Here is a 16,347-nt window from a genome sequence, read left to right on the forward strand (position 1 = left end):
TCAATCAAGGGCTCCTGGGAAGAATGAAACTGAAGCTGGTCTTTGAAAAGAAGGGGGAAAAGAATCCCGGGCTTAGCAAAGGTCAGGAGCAAAGACAGGAATGCAAAGTTCACGATTCATCCAGAAGGAGGCTGCAGGACTGTGCCACTGCAGCAGAGGACAACCTCTGGTGAGTAGCTGGAACTACGTCCCCACGTGATGATTCAGGGATGAAACATAGACAGATTTGATGTTAGGAGAAAGAGCTAAAACCTGACTCAACAGAAGGGGGTTATCATCCATTATTAAGTTGGAGATGATGATTTTAGGAAGACTAGTCTACTCCCTGCTAGACTGAACCAATAAGCTTCCTTCTTTTTATTCCAAAGAATATATAAAACACAACTACTAGTGAAATATGGAAAACTTGGAATACTCCTCAGAACACCGAAGAGAGGCTGTTCAATGGAGTCATCATTTTAATGATGTCAAAGCTATTTCCAGTTTTATGTTAGAATCTACCTCAGTCCAATGATCCCCCGCCTCCCACAGTCCAGCGCAGATTCACTTCAGTCCCATCTTTAAAACAAAGCTCTCTGTGGAGCATCACACCTATTTATTTAATAACTGGAGTTAGCATAAGATGAAAAATGCAATCTATACTAGACAATATAAGGGAAACTTGAATATGTAAAAATAATTAACAGAAATGGTCAGAACCACTGGGAAACACTACAGAGGTACGTGTAAAAGATCTTCTTAAAAATCTGTATCATGTTACTGTAATTATTTTGAAGAGATTTGCACTAAGAACTTTATAATCACACCTCCCCAAAGGGAGAACTGTTATAAACAGTATTAAATTTGAAGGGAGTGTTTGTCAAGGCTTAAGCCTAAAAAATATGTCAGAGGGGCTTCCCTGGTGGCGCAGTGGTTGGGAGTCCGCCTGCCGATGCAGGGGACACGGTTCGTGCCCCGGTCTGGGAAGATCCCACATGCCGTGGAGCGCATGGGCCCATGAGCCATGGCCGCTAAGCCTGTGCATCCGGAGCCTGTGCTCCGCAACAGGAGAAGCCACAGTGGTGAGAGGCCCACGTACCGCAAAAAAAAAAAAAAAAAAAAAAAAAAAAATATATATATATATATATATATATATATGTCAAAGAAGTAAACACTTTTCTGAATGAGGAACTGTTAACAGTGGTACTCTCTGAGCCCCATATATATGGCCATTTTTATTAAATATTAAACAAATATTTTAAGAGCCATGGTAAAATTTCCGAGTTTGCAACTGCCATCGCAGGCCCTTAGAACTCCTAATCAAAGATTCTTGCAGTAAACCTCACAAAGCTGTGTATAAGCCGTAAGAAAAGTCCCGAATGTGGGCTTCAATGTGGGTGAGCCAAGGTGAGGGGGAGAAATATCCAAACCATGAAAAGGTCATAAAAATGACTAAAGACTCCTCCCTTAAGGGCAGTGGCTCTTTGGGAATTATTCTCCACTCTCACTGCATATTAGAATCACTTGGGAAGTTTTTAAAAGGTCTGAGCTCTTCACCCCGATGCCTCCTCCAGGGGATTCTGGGGCCCAGGCAATGGCTGAGGACCACTGCTTAAGATGCTCATGGGTCCAATGTGCTGCACTACAAGGGGCAGTATATTGACTATCAATAGGAACAAAACAGGAAACGTTATTGTGACCTGCAGGAGGTGTTGGGAGGAGACTACAAATGGAATTGTTGAAGAAGAATTGTTGAATTTCAGAAGACCAAGACTTTGAAGGAAGGTATATTTAAAATTAAAATCCTGAAGGGTGAGTGTGGGCTTGCTCTGAAGGCCAGAACAGTGCTACACTGGACTTTCTGGCAAAATGTAGAGAGAATATTGAGGCCAGAGGGAAGTTTCCCCCTAGAGTCATCTTCAAGAGGATGCGGGAGGACTTCTCTGGTGGTGCAGTGGTTGAGAATCCACCTGCCAATGCAGGGGACAGGGGTTCGAGCCCTGGTCTGGGAGGATCCCGCATGCCACAGAGCAACTGGGCCCATGAGCCACAATTACTGAGCCTGAGCTCTAGAGCCCGTGAGCCACAACTACTGAGCCCATGTGCCACAGCTGCTGAAACCCACGCGCCTAGAGCCCGTGCTCAGCAACAATAGAAGCTGCTGCAGTGAGAGGCCCGCACACTGCGGCGAAGAGTGGGCCCCACTTGCTGCAACTAGAGAGGGCCGCACGCAGCAGCGAAGACCCAACACAGCCATAAATAAATAAATAAATAAAAGAGGATGCGGGAAACGTTCTCAGGAAGTAGTGTCCTAATAAGCAGAGGCATGCCCCATGGTGCTGGGGATGAAAGGCTCCCACGGGGAGGGCAGGAGGGCTGGCTGGCCGAGGCAGAGACATCGGCCGACTGCAGCAAGAGCGGCCGCTGCTGCAGTAACCTCCTGGCCAACGTGGAGGTCAAGTTCCTGGAGGAGAGGGGAGGGAAGCCAGGGGGAGTAGGAAGCAAGCAGAGCTTAGTGCAGAAGTGGCTGGTGCAACTATGCAGGTTGCCATGGCAGTGCACCCCCTTCTACTGGGTAATCCTGCTCCCATCCCAAGACACCCTCCACCACTCTTCTGCCCAAGATTGTCCTTGACCAGCCAAATCTACTTCCCCTTCTTATAGGAGAGGAGGGATGCTCATTTTGTCCTCTGCAACAAGAGTAGGGTCCGCATAACACACGATGCTCTTGAGCTGGAGTGAGCTGATGGCATGATGCCAAACTTTGATTCAGTAAGAGAAACACATTGGAGGGCAGGCAGGGGTTGGCTATTTTACCACTCGCTCCTGCATTCTCATGTGTTATGGATTCCAGCACGAACCCCTTGTAACCGAGCAGGAACCCCTGAGGCCTTCCCAGGATAGAACCCCTCACCCATGTCCTCCGCCCGCCTATTGTCTGTAGAAAACCTTCAGTCAAAGAATAAATTTAATCAGAGAGGTGAGAAAATACAAAAAGAAAAGAAAAAACAAGACCAAATAATAATACTTTAGTCATTAAACAAAGTCAAGGACCTTTATTTCTTCTTCAAGGACTACAGATAATATTCTGAGCCATGTCCTTTGAGCTGTCTTATAGATACTGAAACCCCCACCAGGTGGAAGAAGTTAACTGTATGCTGCCCACAAGCACATAGACCCCAGACCAGCTGGAACCAAACAATTGACGATGCTGACTCCCAATTACCTACCTCACCACCAACCAATCAGAAGAATGTGCACGAGCTGACCATGCCCTGTTCCTTGAACACTATAAGACTCCTCACTACCCCCTCCAGGGTGGTACACACAGTTTTGAGGGCATTAGCCTGCTGTGGTCCCCTCTGCCTGACAAAGCAATAGAGCTATTCTTTTTTACTTCATCCAAAACTCTATCTCTGCATTTCTACTCAGCAAGGGTGAACAGGGGCCGAGTTTCGGCAACACTCTCCCCAGCCCAGAAGCTTCATATTATGTGACATAAACCAATTCCCTCTTCTTTTTTTCAGTCTCTGCATGGACAAAAGTATATACATCGTGTTTGTATAAAGCAAGGGATATCCAGGTAAATTTGGAGGAATCAATTCATCGATTAAAGAATCAGGAAAAGACTTCTATGCAGAAAACTATAAGACATTGATGAAAGAAATTAGATGATACAAACAGATGGAGAGATATACCATGTTCCTGGATTGGAAGAATCAACATTGTGAAAATGACTATACTACCCAAAGCAATCTACAGATTCAATGCAATCCCTATCAAACTACCAATGGCATTTTTCACAGAACTAAAACAAAGAATTTCACAATTTGAATGGAAACACAAAAGACCCCGAATAGCTAAAGCAATCTTGAGAAAGAAAAACAGAGCTGGAGGAATCAGGCTCCCTGACTTCAGACTATACTACAAAGCTACAGTAATCAAGACAGTATGGTACCGGCACAAAAATAGAAATATAGATCAATGGAACAGGATAAAAAACCCAGAGATAAACCCACCTTATCTTTGATAAATGAGGCAAGAATAAACAATGGAGAAAAGACAGTCTCTTCAATAAGTGGTGCTGGGAAAACTGGACAGCTACATGCAAAAGAATTAAATTAGAACATTTCCTAACACCATACACAAAAATAAACTCAAAATGGATTAAAGACCTAAATGTAAGGTCAGACACTATAAAACTCTTAGAGGAAAACATAGGCAGAACACTCTATGACATAAGTCACAGCAAGATCCTTTTTGACTCATCTCCTAGAAAAATGGAAATAAAAACAAAAATAAACAAATGGGACCTAATGAAACTTACAAGCTTTTGCACAGCAAAGGAAACCATAAACAAGAAGAAAAGACAGCCCTCAGAATGGGAGAAAATATTTGCAAATGAAGCAACTGACAAAGGATTAATCTCTAAAATATAGAAGCAGCTCAGGCAGCTCAATATCAAAAAAACAAACAACCCAGTCCAGAAATGGGCAGAAGACCTAAACAGACATTTCTCCCAAGAAGATATACAGATTGCCAACAAACACATGAAAGGATGGTCAACATCACTAATCATTAGAGAAATGCAAATCAAAACTACAATGAGATATCACCTCACACCGGTCAGAATGGCCATCAACAAAAAATCTACAAACAATAAATGCTGGAGAGGGTGTGGAGAAAAGGGAACACTCTTGCACTGTTGGTGGGAATGTAAATTGATACAGCCACTATGGAGAACAGTATGGAGGTTCCTTAAAAAGCCTAAAAATAGAACTATCATACGACCCGGCAATCCCACTACTGGGCATATACCCTGAGAAAATCATAATTCAAAAACAGACATGTACCACAATGTTCATTGCAGCACTATTTACAATAGCCAGGACGTGGAAGCAACCTAAGTGTCCAACAACATATGACTGGATAAAGAAGAGGTGGCACATATATACAATGGAATATTTGTCAGCCATATAAAGAAACGAAATTGAGTTATTTATAGTGAGGTGGATGGACCTAGAGACTGTCATACAGAGTGAAGTAAGTCAGAAAGAGAAAAATAAATACTGTATGCTAACACATATATATGGACTCTAAAAAAAAAAAAGGAAAGTTCTGAAGAACCTATGGGCAGGACAGGAATAAAGACGCAGACATAGAGAATGGACTTGAGGACACTGGGAGGGGGAAGGGTAAGCTGGGACGAAGTGAGAGGGTGGTATGGACATATATACACTACCAAATGTAAAACAGATAGCTAGTGGGAAGCAGCTGCATAGCACAGGGAGATCAGCTCGGTGCTTTGTGTCCACCTAGAGGGGTGGGATAGGGAGGGTAGGAGGGAGATGCAAGAGGGAGGGGATATGGAGATATATGTATACATATAGCTGATTCACTTTGTTATACAGCAGAAACTAACACACCATTGTAAAGCAATTATACTCCAATGAAGATGTTAAAAAAAGAAAATCTGGTACTTGACTATTATATCCAACACTAGAAAAATATAAGCCACAATCTGTCTATTCAGAACAGTCCTTCCTGTAACAGTTGTGTGTTAAACTCTAATGTGCACACGAATCACTTGGGCATCTTATTACAACGCAGAATCTGATTCAGTGGGTCTGGGTGGGGCCTGAAATTCAACTCTTACAAGTCCCCAGGTGATGCAGATGGTGCTGACCCAGGACCACAAGCTCCTAAAGAATTCCAGATTTTTCTGTCAAGCTGGCTTTATCCTAACCAAGAAAAGAATATGTTTAGGCAATATCACAGTAAACATTTCTGAAATTGATAAAACTAGAACCGAGGGAAAAATGCTTGAATTATCTGCACTCCTTGTATAGTCATAGAACTGGACAACAGAATGTTCGAAATGGGAAAAATCTTGAAAGATCACCTCCTTCTGCCTCTAAACACACAGATGGGGAAACAGAAGCCTTGAGAGGGACATAAGTTGACCAACCTTACGTAGCTAATTGATGTCACAACAGGTCTAAAATCCAGGCTTCCTGACTCTCCGTGAAGTGCTCTTTCTAACACTCTATGATTGGATTTTAAGAGATCTTCGCAACCTTTTTTTTCATAGACATGCCACTGTTAGCTTCACGGCCTTAGCAGTGGAGATTTTTTTCTGTTTTAACCCAGATACAAGCCACTTTAAGTGCAAGCACACTTCGGCCCCATGACTGGCCCATGGTCCTGTTCTTCTTTTTAACCCTTGGATAATGGCCACTAAAAACACAGGTTGCCATGTTGACCATATGGAAAATATCCCTCAGTCATCTGTCTGTGATAAGCACAGTGGAAGAGTTGAATCATCACTACTAGGAAAAGAATCATAAAATTTATTATTTGTGAATTGGGCTTTAAATAACAGAGTTTAAAGCAATATTTGTATTAGAGTGTGATAAGGCCTAGCAAACCCAACAATTCCCAGATAAGAATATATGAAATCAGCTTCAGTGACTTGAAAGCTGTACTTTACAATCAATCCAAAGGCCACAATGGAACTTAGCAAGAATAACGACCCGCTAAGCGTTTAACCTGATTTTAAGTCTCTCAGAGTTGGGGGACAGATAAACACCAGCTGTCCCCTCTAAACAGCCCTCTCTGTTGGGCAGCATGAAACCTGGTAAAGTGGTGGGGCCAAGGAACCTACGGGTAAACACGCCCGGTATTTTCTGGGGTGGGCACCAAATTCCCCTCCACCTTTGGGCAGGGTGGGTAGAGATGAGGCCAAGCTCTGCCGGCTGCTGTGCACAGCTGAACCATGACTCCTGGTTTAAACCAGTTGATTCATTTTGTCCTCACTCCAACCTCAGGGAAAGAAGAAATGTAGGAAAGAGTTAAAGGAGTCCCTTTATCTCTCTGTGAAATCAAGGAGTGAATCAAGTACATTAAAATTATACAGCTTTCAAATACAGAACAAAATACAAAATCCAAATATAGAACAAAGCAATAACAAAACGAAAATAATCCCATAGAGATGTTGCTGGGCAGCCATAAAATTATTAAATGACTATATAAGTACACAGTAAAAGCAAAGAGCAAACAACGTGAAGAAGACAGGTGACCCTTGTGACTCCTCTTCCCAACACCACCACTTCTGTCACCGGTGGGAGGAGGGTTGAAACATACTTGTATCCAGGGCAGACAGCGTGGGGCTTGACTCCTAGATCTACTGTTTAGAAAGGAACTTAACCTCTCTGAGTCTCAATTTCCTCACTTGTAAGATGGTGATAAATCCTACCTTGAAAGGTGGCTGTTAGTATTACATGAGATGGTGTATATAACATTCCTGGCCAGCACAGGCACTTTCAAGACCAAGCTCCTATCACAGTAATCCGTTTGTTCATCCCACAAATATTTATTGAGCTCTGGCAATGCCCCAGCTTCTGCTGTCACAGGGGGAGACCCAGCAGTTACAAAAGAACAAAGTCATTGCCCTGGAGAATCTTATACTCTAGGGGCCCAAAGTGGGGGTGTGGGGGCAGGAGGACACATAAATACATAAACAAATATGCATGTCCTGTGCCAGGTGGGGAAAAGTGCCATGAAGGAAAAAGAAAGCAAGGTGAGGAGAGCAGACAGTGCAGCAGAGAGGCAAACATAACATCATTAGCATCCTCTAAATGTGCAAACTGCTCTCAGAAGTTACCTGCACCGTGGAGTGTAAAAATGCTACAGTGTAAAGCATTGGCTTCCACATGGGTAAATTACTGATATCCAGAAGGTCTTGATTAATTCCAGCAAATGTTCTTTTCAAACCTGCGCGAACGCCTTGGGGTGGCTCATTAGTGAATTTGAGAGAAGTCTGTCATAAAAAGCAAATAGTAGTTTTGTTTCTATAAATTACTGTGAAGAATAAAATAGAAATTACAACACATCAGCCAACAATATGCTTATGGTACATAAATGGGCACCGTGTAAGCTACTTGCATTGATCAGAGCTAAAACCCAATAAATTAATACTGAGTCTTATAACTCTTCTGTGGGAATCTTTACCATATAATCTTGATAATTATAGTCAAGATTTTGACGATAATGGCATAAGATTTTGCAACGCAGCCTCTACTGGACCAGAAAGCCCTGTTATGTTTGCCATCTTTCCATAATCATATTTGTGCCATCTTTATTTGTATAACTCTCAAGGAAAGGATACTTATCTCACAGTAACAAACCTGAAGCAATGTAATGGGAAACCGATCGTGGGGCTCGGTAGTTAGCCACACTCGGAAAGTATCATTGCTGGCATCAGTGGTAGTTAATGTCTCTAGCAATTCTTCCATGAATTCTAGGCCAAGGTGACAATTCTGCAGTAATACCCAGCCACCCTGTATTCAAAAATGATTTCATATTAATTCCTTATAACTTTTTTTGCTACGACTTTAATAAAACAAAACATACAAACAAATTTTTTGAAACTTTTACTCAGGGCATAAGAATACTCTGTTTTGAGCACATATATTTTAATGAAATTGTTATATGTCAATACAATCTTCTTTTTTCTGTTAGTTGTAAAGCTGGTTACTTGGAATCAAGTGGGTTCAAAATGATTGTATCCTGCCACCCCTGGTTTAGAAGGGAACAAAAGTTAAAATTTGAAGTCAGACTTATTTAAGTACAGTCTGTGCACCATCTAATGGTGGGAATGGGTATTTTGGAATTTGTAACTTAAATTGTCCTGCCTAGGGTAAATCAGAAGGGACTCACCCCGAAACCAAGTTGTCCACTGTCACAAAGAGAGATACACATTACCTCATGAAAGTTGGAGGTGTCGACGAAAATTCATTAACAATCAAGTTAGGAAGAAAAGAGAGAATTTTATTTGAGCCAAACTGAGGATTATAGCCTGGGAGACAGAAGCTCTGAGACCTGTCTTGCCTGTTACAAGTCAAAGGCAGAGTCATATACATTTTCGAGACAAAGGATCATACATCAAAATGACATGCTGACATTTCACATGAGGTTCACCAAAGATACACAGTCCAGGTACACATACAAAGCCAGCAACAAGTCACCATGGCTCCCTGCAGAGTTGGAAAAGCATGCTAATCTTTTAAGAAGTTACCTGGCTAGCGTCAGAAAAAAGGGGAAAAAAATTGATCTTTGCATTCGAGCAGGCATTCCCACCTTTGAGGAGGTCTGGTTAATGCGTTACGCAGATGCACATTGTACACTAAAAGGGGAGGGAGGAGGCCCAAATGAGCAGAGAGAGAGAATTTTATGCTTAAGTTTTCTTCTCCTGACTTAAAATACCAATTTTATTTCACCAGAGGCAATAAAATACATTTGGTGACATTTGCTACCATAATATTAAACCTTATTCTTTGCCATCACTCCTCCCAGATATTCCTGAAACCACAAAACTTTCTAAGCACTATCTAAATACTTGATAAAACCTTCTTTAACAATGTAATTCACATGACCGTCACAGTTCTGTAAGAACACAGTTTATTAGCCAGACAATATCTTGATATACTTATATAATGAGATCAGATAAATACAGCTACAAATCATTGAGCTTAGTGTATATATGGTAAGGCCTGTATATACACCTTCTACTGCAAGAGAAAACAGAACTCAGACTGGCTTAAGCAGCAAAGGGGACTTGTTGGTCTAGACAACTGGGATGTCTAGACCACGATGGACTTCATGGTTGGTTTGTGTCATCGTGGATCCAGTTACTCTCTGATTCCCTGCTCTGCATTCCACCGTGTCAGCTTTATCCTAAATCTTTCAAGTGGCAGTGTGGCTGTACCTATTCATGGGTTATTGTTGTTGTTTGTTTGTTTGCTTGATAATGCCATTATTATCAATATTTATCCTACCTTGAGACACAGAACATGGAAGTTATAAAAGCTAAGATTCCAAAGAAGGTTAATGTGAATGCTGTACCAAATGTAGAAGTTTCTCACTCGTGGAAACTGAAGAACTTATTTAAGACCCAAAGTCAAACTGTCAAATCACTCAATAGAGTGAATTATTTGATCTGAGTAAAAATAATTATATATAATTTCTTCAATATATATAAATTAAATACAATATATTATTGAATTTAATTAAGTGGTAAAGATTAAGGCTTGCCGCACTTGAGAATTAATGACTAGCCTGAAACTTTGATGAACCAAGCAGAGTTTTAGCCCATTAACCCTCTCCAGTCATTAATTCCCAGGGAAAAGCTGCACCACAGTTGCTACAGACGTTATGAGATCAAAAGCTTAAAAATAAACCAAGATCTTATTTTATTTTTATCAATGGCGCAATTTCTTATTGCTGCTGAGATTGCTATCTACCAACCATTTCTAGAAAATTAATGACCTGTGTATTTATTAGGTGGGATGAAAAATAGTTCTCAACATTCCATCCAGCTTGCAATTTTCAATAAAAACCATTATCAATATTTAAACATAACACCCTCAAAGATTTCTTATTTGCCTGAAACTACCCATTAATGAAAAATGAAAGTCTCACTTTAACTGAAAATTGAAATTTGACTGTCTCAATCTGTCACTTCTTAAGCACTATCTATTAATATTGAACATGACATTCCAAGACTGCTAGAGCTGCATCCTTTAGGAACCAGAAAGTGTGGCTGCCAAATTATCAAAAAATATTTAGTGAAAATAAAATGGAGCATATGCTATAGAAAATGGAACAAGTATTTTGTGGGGATGTCAGGAGCAAACTAGCTGGAGGTTTAAAATTTGTAGGAAATCAAAGGTTGACTCTATATACATAAATAAAAATGAAAAATAATGATTGAACATCACAGGTAGAATGCTTTGCCCATCACTGTGTTGGTCCTAAGTAGACCAGATGGCCAGAGGAATAATATCAAGAATGTTGCATGAAGAGTAGTTGTCCATTGCTACATACCTGCTGCATTGACATCTGAATCAGCTTTCGAGCATGTACTTCTTGTCCTTGCCCCATTGAGATAGTTCTGCATTCTGCAACACAGAAGAATCACTATGATAAAACATAAATTTTATAACAGGATTGGGACAAGAAATTTATTTCTCTATGGTCACAGCCTCCCTCCTCCGTGGCTTCTAAGAAGATTTTGTTATTCAAACAAGTCTGGCTTTCAGTTGTGTTGATGAGAGAAATGAGTGGAGCAGAAACTGGAACGGGAAGGACAAGGAAAGAGAGACAAAAGGCACAAGGCAGGTCTTTTAGAGAGTTCTGGGGTCTTTGGAGATAACGAGGAGATAGATTGATGAGGGAGAGGCAGCTATAATGCTATCATAGGCATTAAGTGGGAAAGAGGATTTTTGAGTTTTGCTAAATTTTTAAATTAAATTATATTGGAGTATAGTTGCTTTACAATGTTGTGTTTGTTTCTGCTGTACAGCAAAGTGAATCAGTTATACATATACATATACCCACTCTTTTTTAGATTTCCTTCCCATTTAGGTCACCACAGAGCACTGAGTAGAGTTCCCTGTTCTGTGTTTTGACTAGAATATTTTTTTGGTGTTTTATCAGATGCTTCAGTAAAGATTTAGTTGGCTTTTTATTCTTTTACAATGTCAAGTTTGCAGTGTTTTGTCTGTCTGTCTGTTTGGGTTTTGTTTGCATATTTGTCCATTTTCCAAGATGGAACTTGTGGCAGCTCAGGCCCATGAGGGCTACATTCAGGGATAACGGCTCCTCAGGATTAAATCACCATCTTGTAACTGAGCATGAAGAAAAAGTGGAGGCCACTCCAAGATTAGAGGTGTGATTATAATTCAGCAGAATATACACTATATAGGCTTATTAGTGAATTTGATGTTCCAGGCAGAGAACCACACTTGTGCCTGTCACATGAATTCACTAAACTGCAGAAGTCTCTAAATCATGTTTGTGAAACTGGAATTGGAAATTAACTTTTAAGCAAGTCTTCGTGGACCCAGGTCTTCTTGAATTTTAGAGGCATGATCTCTAGATTTCTAGAGGCACAGGGAAAGGAGGTCAATGGAGACATTGTGAAGCAGTGTATGCTTTTGCCCTACTCTACTGGAGGCGCCTGAATCCTCAGAAAAAAGGGCTGCTGTAGCTGGGCAAACAATGAGGCTGATTTGGAAACTTTAGAAGTTACAGAGGATGAGAGAAATTCACGGGGTGGAGTTAGAAGTATGTCAGGAACCAGAGAAGAAGTTGCCAGGGCACACCATTTAAAATATAGCACCATGGGGTTAATGGCCAGAGATTCTGTGAGGGTTCGCAGGGTGCAGCATTAGGATTTTTTGTGGACTCAGGGTCACAGGGTGAAACTCTGCAGTGGGTGCCTGAGAGAGGATGGCAGAGCACTGCTTGAAAAACTGGGAACTGCAATTGTCCAAAGGTCACTGAACAAAGCTGGATTTTCCCACCAAAGCCCTCATGAATGTCCCCTGCTCAAGGGGAACCAGGCACTGCTCCCAGGGCATCTGAGAAGAATCCACACACCCTATAATAGGAGAAGGAAGGAGAGGTGGAACTTGAAAGGGAGGAGCCTCCAAACTGTACAAAGAGATAGAGGCCCTCTTGTTTCAGAAGAACCCACAAATGTTAGGTAGGTCAATGGAGGAAAGTTTGATAGGGACAAAAATTATTAACATGTGAGCATGAGCCACAATCTATCTCCCCTGTCCTTCCAACTCTTCTGAAATACACCTTTTAAAAGGAAGAACTGGTTTTTGTTCAGGTGGCCTGAGTTTCTTATCTTGACCTGGGTCAAGAGGAGACTTAGAGGCATTCCTTCAAAACAAACCCAGAATCTGACCACTTCTGGACATCTACACTTTTAGTCCCCGATCCATCACTTCTTGCCTGTATTCTTGCAGTAGCCTACTAACTGGTTACCTCTCCCACTCCTTTTCTCTACTAGTTATTCTTCCCACGGCAGACAGAGGAATTCTGTCGAGTCCTAAATCAGATTACGTCCATCCTCTGCTCAGAAACATCCAATGGCTTCCCATTTCATTCCGCACAAAATCCAGAATCCAATTCAAATTCTTACCTCTAAGACCCTACACAATTGGCTCCCACTGCTACCGCACTCTACACACACACACACACACACACACTTTTTAGGATCTCACCACCATTCATTCACTCTTCTCCAGCCACACTGGCCTCCTCCCTCCTCCCCAGGCACACTCCAGCCTCACCTCTGTTCTCTCTGTCTGAAATGTGTCTCCTCGAACACTCCACTGACTTAATTCCTTACATCTCAGGTCTTCCTCACCTTCTCAACAAGGCCTTCCCTGACCATCTGATCTAGTACAGCATACCTATCCCCGTCACTCTGCCCCTTACCCTACTTTTTCTTAGCATATTATATACTTTTTAGCATATTATATACTCACTTGTTAATTAATTACTGTCTGTTTTCCCCTGACACTAGAACATCAGCTCCACAAGGGACTTATATCACTGTGGCTTATCCAGCACCTAGACAGTGCGTAGCACTCAGTAGATACTCAATAAATATTTTCTCAAACTTTAAAAACAGATATAATTCACATATCATAAAACTTACCCCTTTAAAGTCTACAATTCAATGTTTTTTTAGTATATTCATAGAGTTGTGGAACCATTACTACTGTCCAATTTTAGATCATTTTCACCAGTCTAAAAAGAAACTCCACATCCATTAGCAGTCCCCATCACCCTCTCCCACTCTAGCAACCACTAATCTACTTTCTATCTCTATTCTAGACATTTCATATAAATGGAATTATACGTGACCTTTTGTGTCTGTCTTCTTTTACTTAGCATAATATTTTCAAGGTTCATCCATATTGTAGCATGCATCACAACTTCATTCCTTTTTATGGCTGAGTAGTAGTCCCTTACACAGATGTACTATATTTTGTTTATCCATTCATCAGCTGATGGACATTTGGGTTGTTTCCACTTTTTGGCGAGTATGAATAATGCTGCTATGAACATTCATGTATAAGCCTTTGTGTGGACATGTTGTCAATTCTCTTAGATATAGACTTAGGAGTAGAATTGTTGGGTCTTACTGCAATTCTATGCTTAACTTTTTGAGGGACTGTCAGGCTGTTTTCCAAAGTAGCTACACCACTTTACAGTTCCATCAGCAATGTATAAAAGTTCTAATTTTTCCACATCCTTGTCAACACTTGCTATTGTCCATCTTTTTGATTATAGCTATCTTGAAATGAAGTGGTATCTCACTGTAGTTTTGATATCCATTTCCCTAATGATTAATGGTGTTGAGTAACTTTTCATGTGCTTATTGGCCATATGTATATCTTCTTTGGAGAAATGTCTATTCAAATCCATGGCTCATTTTTTAACTGGGTTATTTGACTCTTTATTTATGCATTGTAAGAAGTTCTTTTTACATTTTGTATACCAGATACTTATCAGATATATTATTTGCAAATACTTTCTCTCATATTGTATTAATAGGTTGTCTTTTTCACTTTCTTGATGGTATTCGTTGAAGTACAAAAGTTTTCAATTTTGTTTAAGTCCAATTTATCTATTTTCTCTTTTGTTTCCCATGTTTTAAGTGTCATATCTAGAAAATTACTGCCTAATCCAGTCACAAAGATTTATTCCTACATTTTCTTCTAAGAGTTTGATAGTTTTAGCTCTTACATTTATGTCTCTGATAATTTTGAGTTAATTTTTGTATATGGTGTGAAATAAAGGTCAAACTTTATTCTTTTGAAAGTATTGATAGATATTAGTTTTTCCAGCATGGTTTGTTGAAGAGGCTGTCCTTTCTCCATTGAATGGTCTGGCACCCTTGTTGAGAAACAACTGACCATAAATGAGGGTTATTTCTGGACCCCCAATTCTATTCCATTGATATATATGTCTATCCTTATGCCAGTACCATTCTGTCTGATTACTGTAGCTTTGTAGTAGGTTTTAAAAAGCAGGAAGTGTGAGTTCCACACCTTTGTTCTTTTTTTACAAGGTTCTTTTGGCTATTCTGGGTTCCATGTATTTCCATATGAATTTTAGGATCAGCTTGTCAATTTCCACCAAAAAAAGGCAGCTGGGATTTTGATGGGAGTTGCTTTAAAGCTGTTAGATCAATTTGGAGAGTGCTGTCATCTTATCAATTTAAAGTCTTCTGGGAATTCCCTGGCAGTCCAGTAGTTAGGACTCAACACTTTCACTGCTGTGGCCCAGTCTCAATCCCTGGTCAGGGCAGTAAAATCCCACAAGTTGGGCAGCACGGCCAAAATAATAATAATAACAATAAAAAAATAAAGTCTTTCTGTCCATGAACATGGGATGTCTTTCTATTTTTATCATCATCATTATTATATCTTGTTTAATTTTTCAACTGTTTTGTAGTTTTCAACTCACAAGCTTTGCACTTCTTTGTTAAATTTATTCCTAAGTATCTTATGATATTGTAAATGAAATTGCATTTATAATTATATAAATTTTTGGTTTGTTTATATATTAATTTTTGGTTTTTTCTTGCTAGTGTGTAGAAAAACAATGGATTTTCAAATAGGATCTTGTGTTCTGCGATCTTGTTGAACTTGTTTATTAGCCCTAGTAGTCTTTTGGTGGACTGCTTAGGCTTTTCTATATGCAAAATCATGTCATCTTCAAATTGAGATGGTTTTACTTCTTCTTTTCCAGTGTGAATGCCATTTATTTCTTCCTCTGGTCTGACTAAAACCTCCAATACAGTGCTGAGTAGAAGTACAAGTAGACATTCTTCTCTTGCTCCTGATGTTTGGGGAAAAATATTCAGTCTTTCAACATTATGTAGGATGTTAGCTGTGGGATTTTGTAGGTGCCCTCATCAGGTTGAAGAAGTTCCCTTTTATTCCTAGTTTGTTGAGCACTTTCATCATGAAAGAGAGTTGGATTTTTTCAATGCTTTTTCTGCAACTATTAAGATAACCATGTGGTTTTTGTTCTTTCTTCTATTAACATGGTGTATTACATTGATTAATTTCCATATGTTTAACCAACCTTGCATTCTTGGGATAAATCCCCTTGGTCATGGTGTATAATCCTTTTTATATGGTGCTGGATTTGGTTTGATAGATTTTGTTGAGAATTTTTATTTCTATATTCAAAAAGGATATTGGTTTCCTTCTAATGTCTTTGTCTAGAATTGGTATCAGAGTAATATGGGCTCACAGAATGAGTTGAGAAGTATTCTCTTTTATTTTTTGGAAAGATTTGTGAAGAATTGGTGGTATTCATTAAACATTCAGTAGAATTCACCCATAAAGGCATCCAGTCCTGGTATTTCTTTTCTTGGGAAGTTTTTCATTACTAAATCGATCTATTTACTTTTTTTTGAATTTTATTTCATTATTTTTTATACAGCAGGTTCTTATTAGTTAACCATTTTATACATATTAGTGTATATATGTC

At 39.9% G+C, this 16,347-nt stretch overlaps 1 protein-coding gene across 14 annotated transcripts in view; it reads right to left on the reverse strand.

Moving 5' to 3' along the window:
- Positions 1 to 16,347, reverse strand: part of DNAH8 (dynein axonemal heavy chain 8) — a 327,201-nt gene that overhangs the window by 50,338 nt on the left and 260,516 nt on the right. For 12 of the 14 annotated variants that reach the window (XM_079934721.1, XM_079934718.1, XM_079934724.1 and 9 more), the window contains 3 exons: positions 10,864 to 10,937; positions 8,166 to 8,318; positions 7,643 to 7,798 (listed from right to left, as the gene is read on the reverse strand). In XM_079934721.1, coding sequence (XP_079790847.1) covers positions 7,643 to 7,798; positions 8,166 to 8,318; positions 10,864 to 10,937 — 383 coding nt within the window. Of the gene's footprint in view, positions 1 to 7,642; positions 7,799 to 8,165; positions 8,319 to 10,863; positions 10,938 to 16,347 lie in introns of those variants that run through there. The other 2 variants (XM_079934723.1, XR_013830241.1) reach the window with 2 other exon arrangements.

Source organism: Stenella coeruleoalba (genome assembly GCF_951394435.1).
Source record: "Stenella coeruleoalba genome assembly, chromosome: 10".
NCBI classification, from domain to species: Eukaryota; Metazoa; Chordata; class Mammalia; order Artiodactyla; family Delphinidae; genus Stenella; species Stenella coeruleoalba.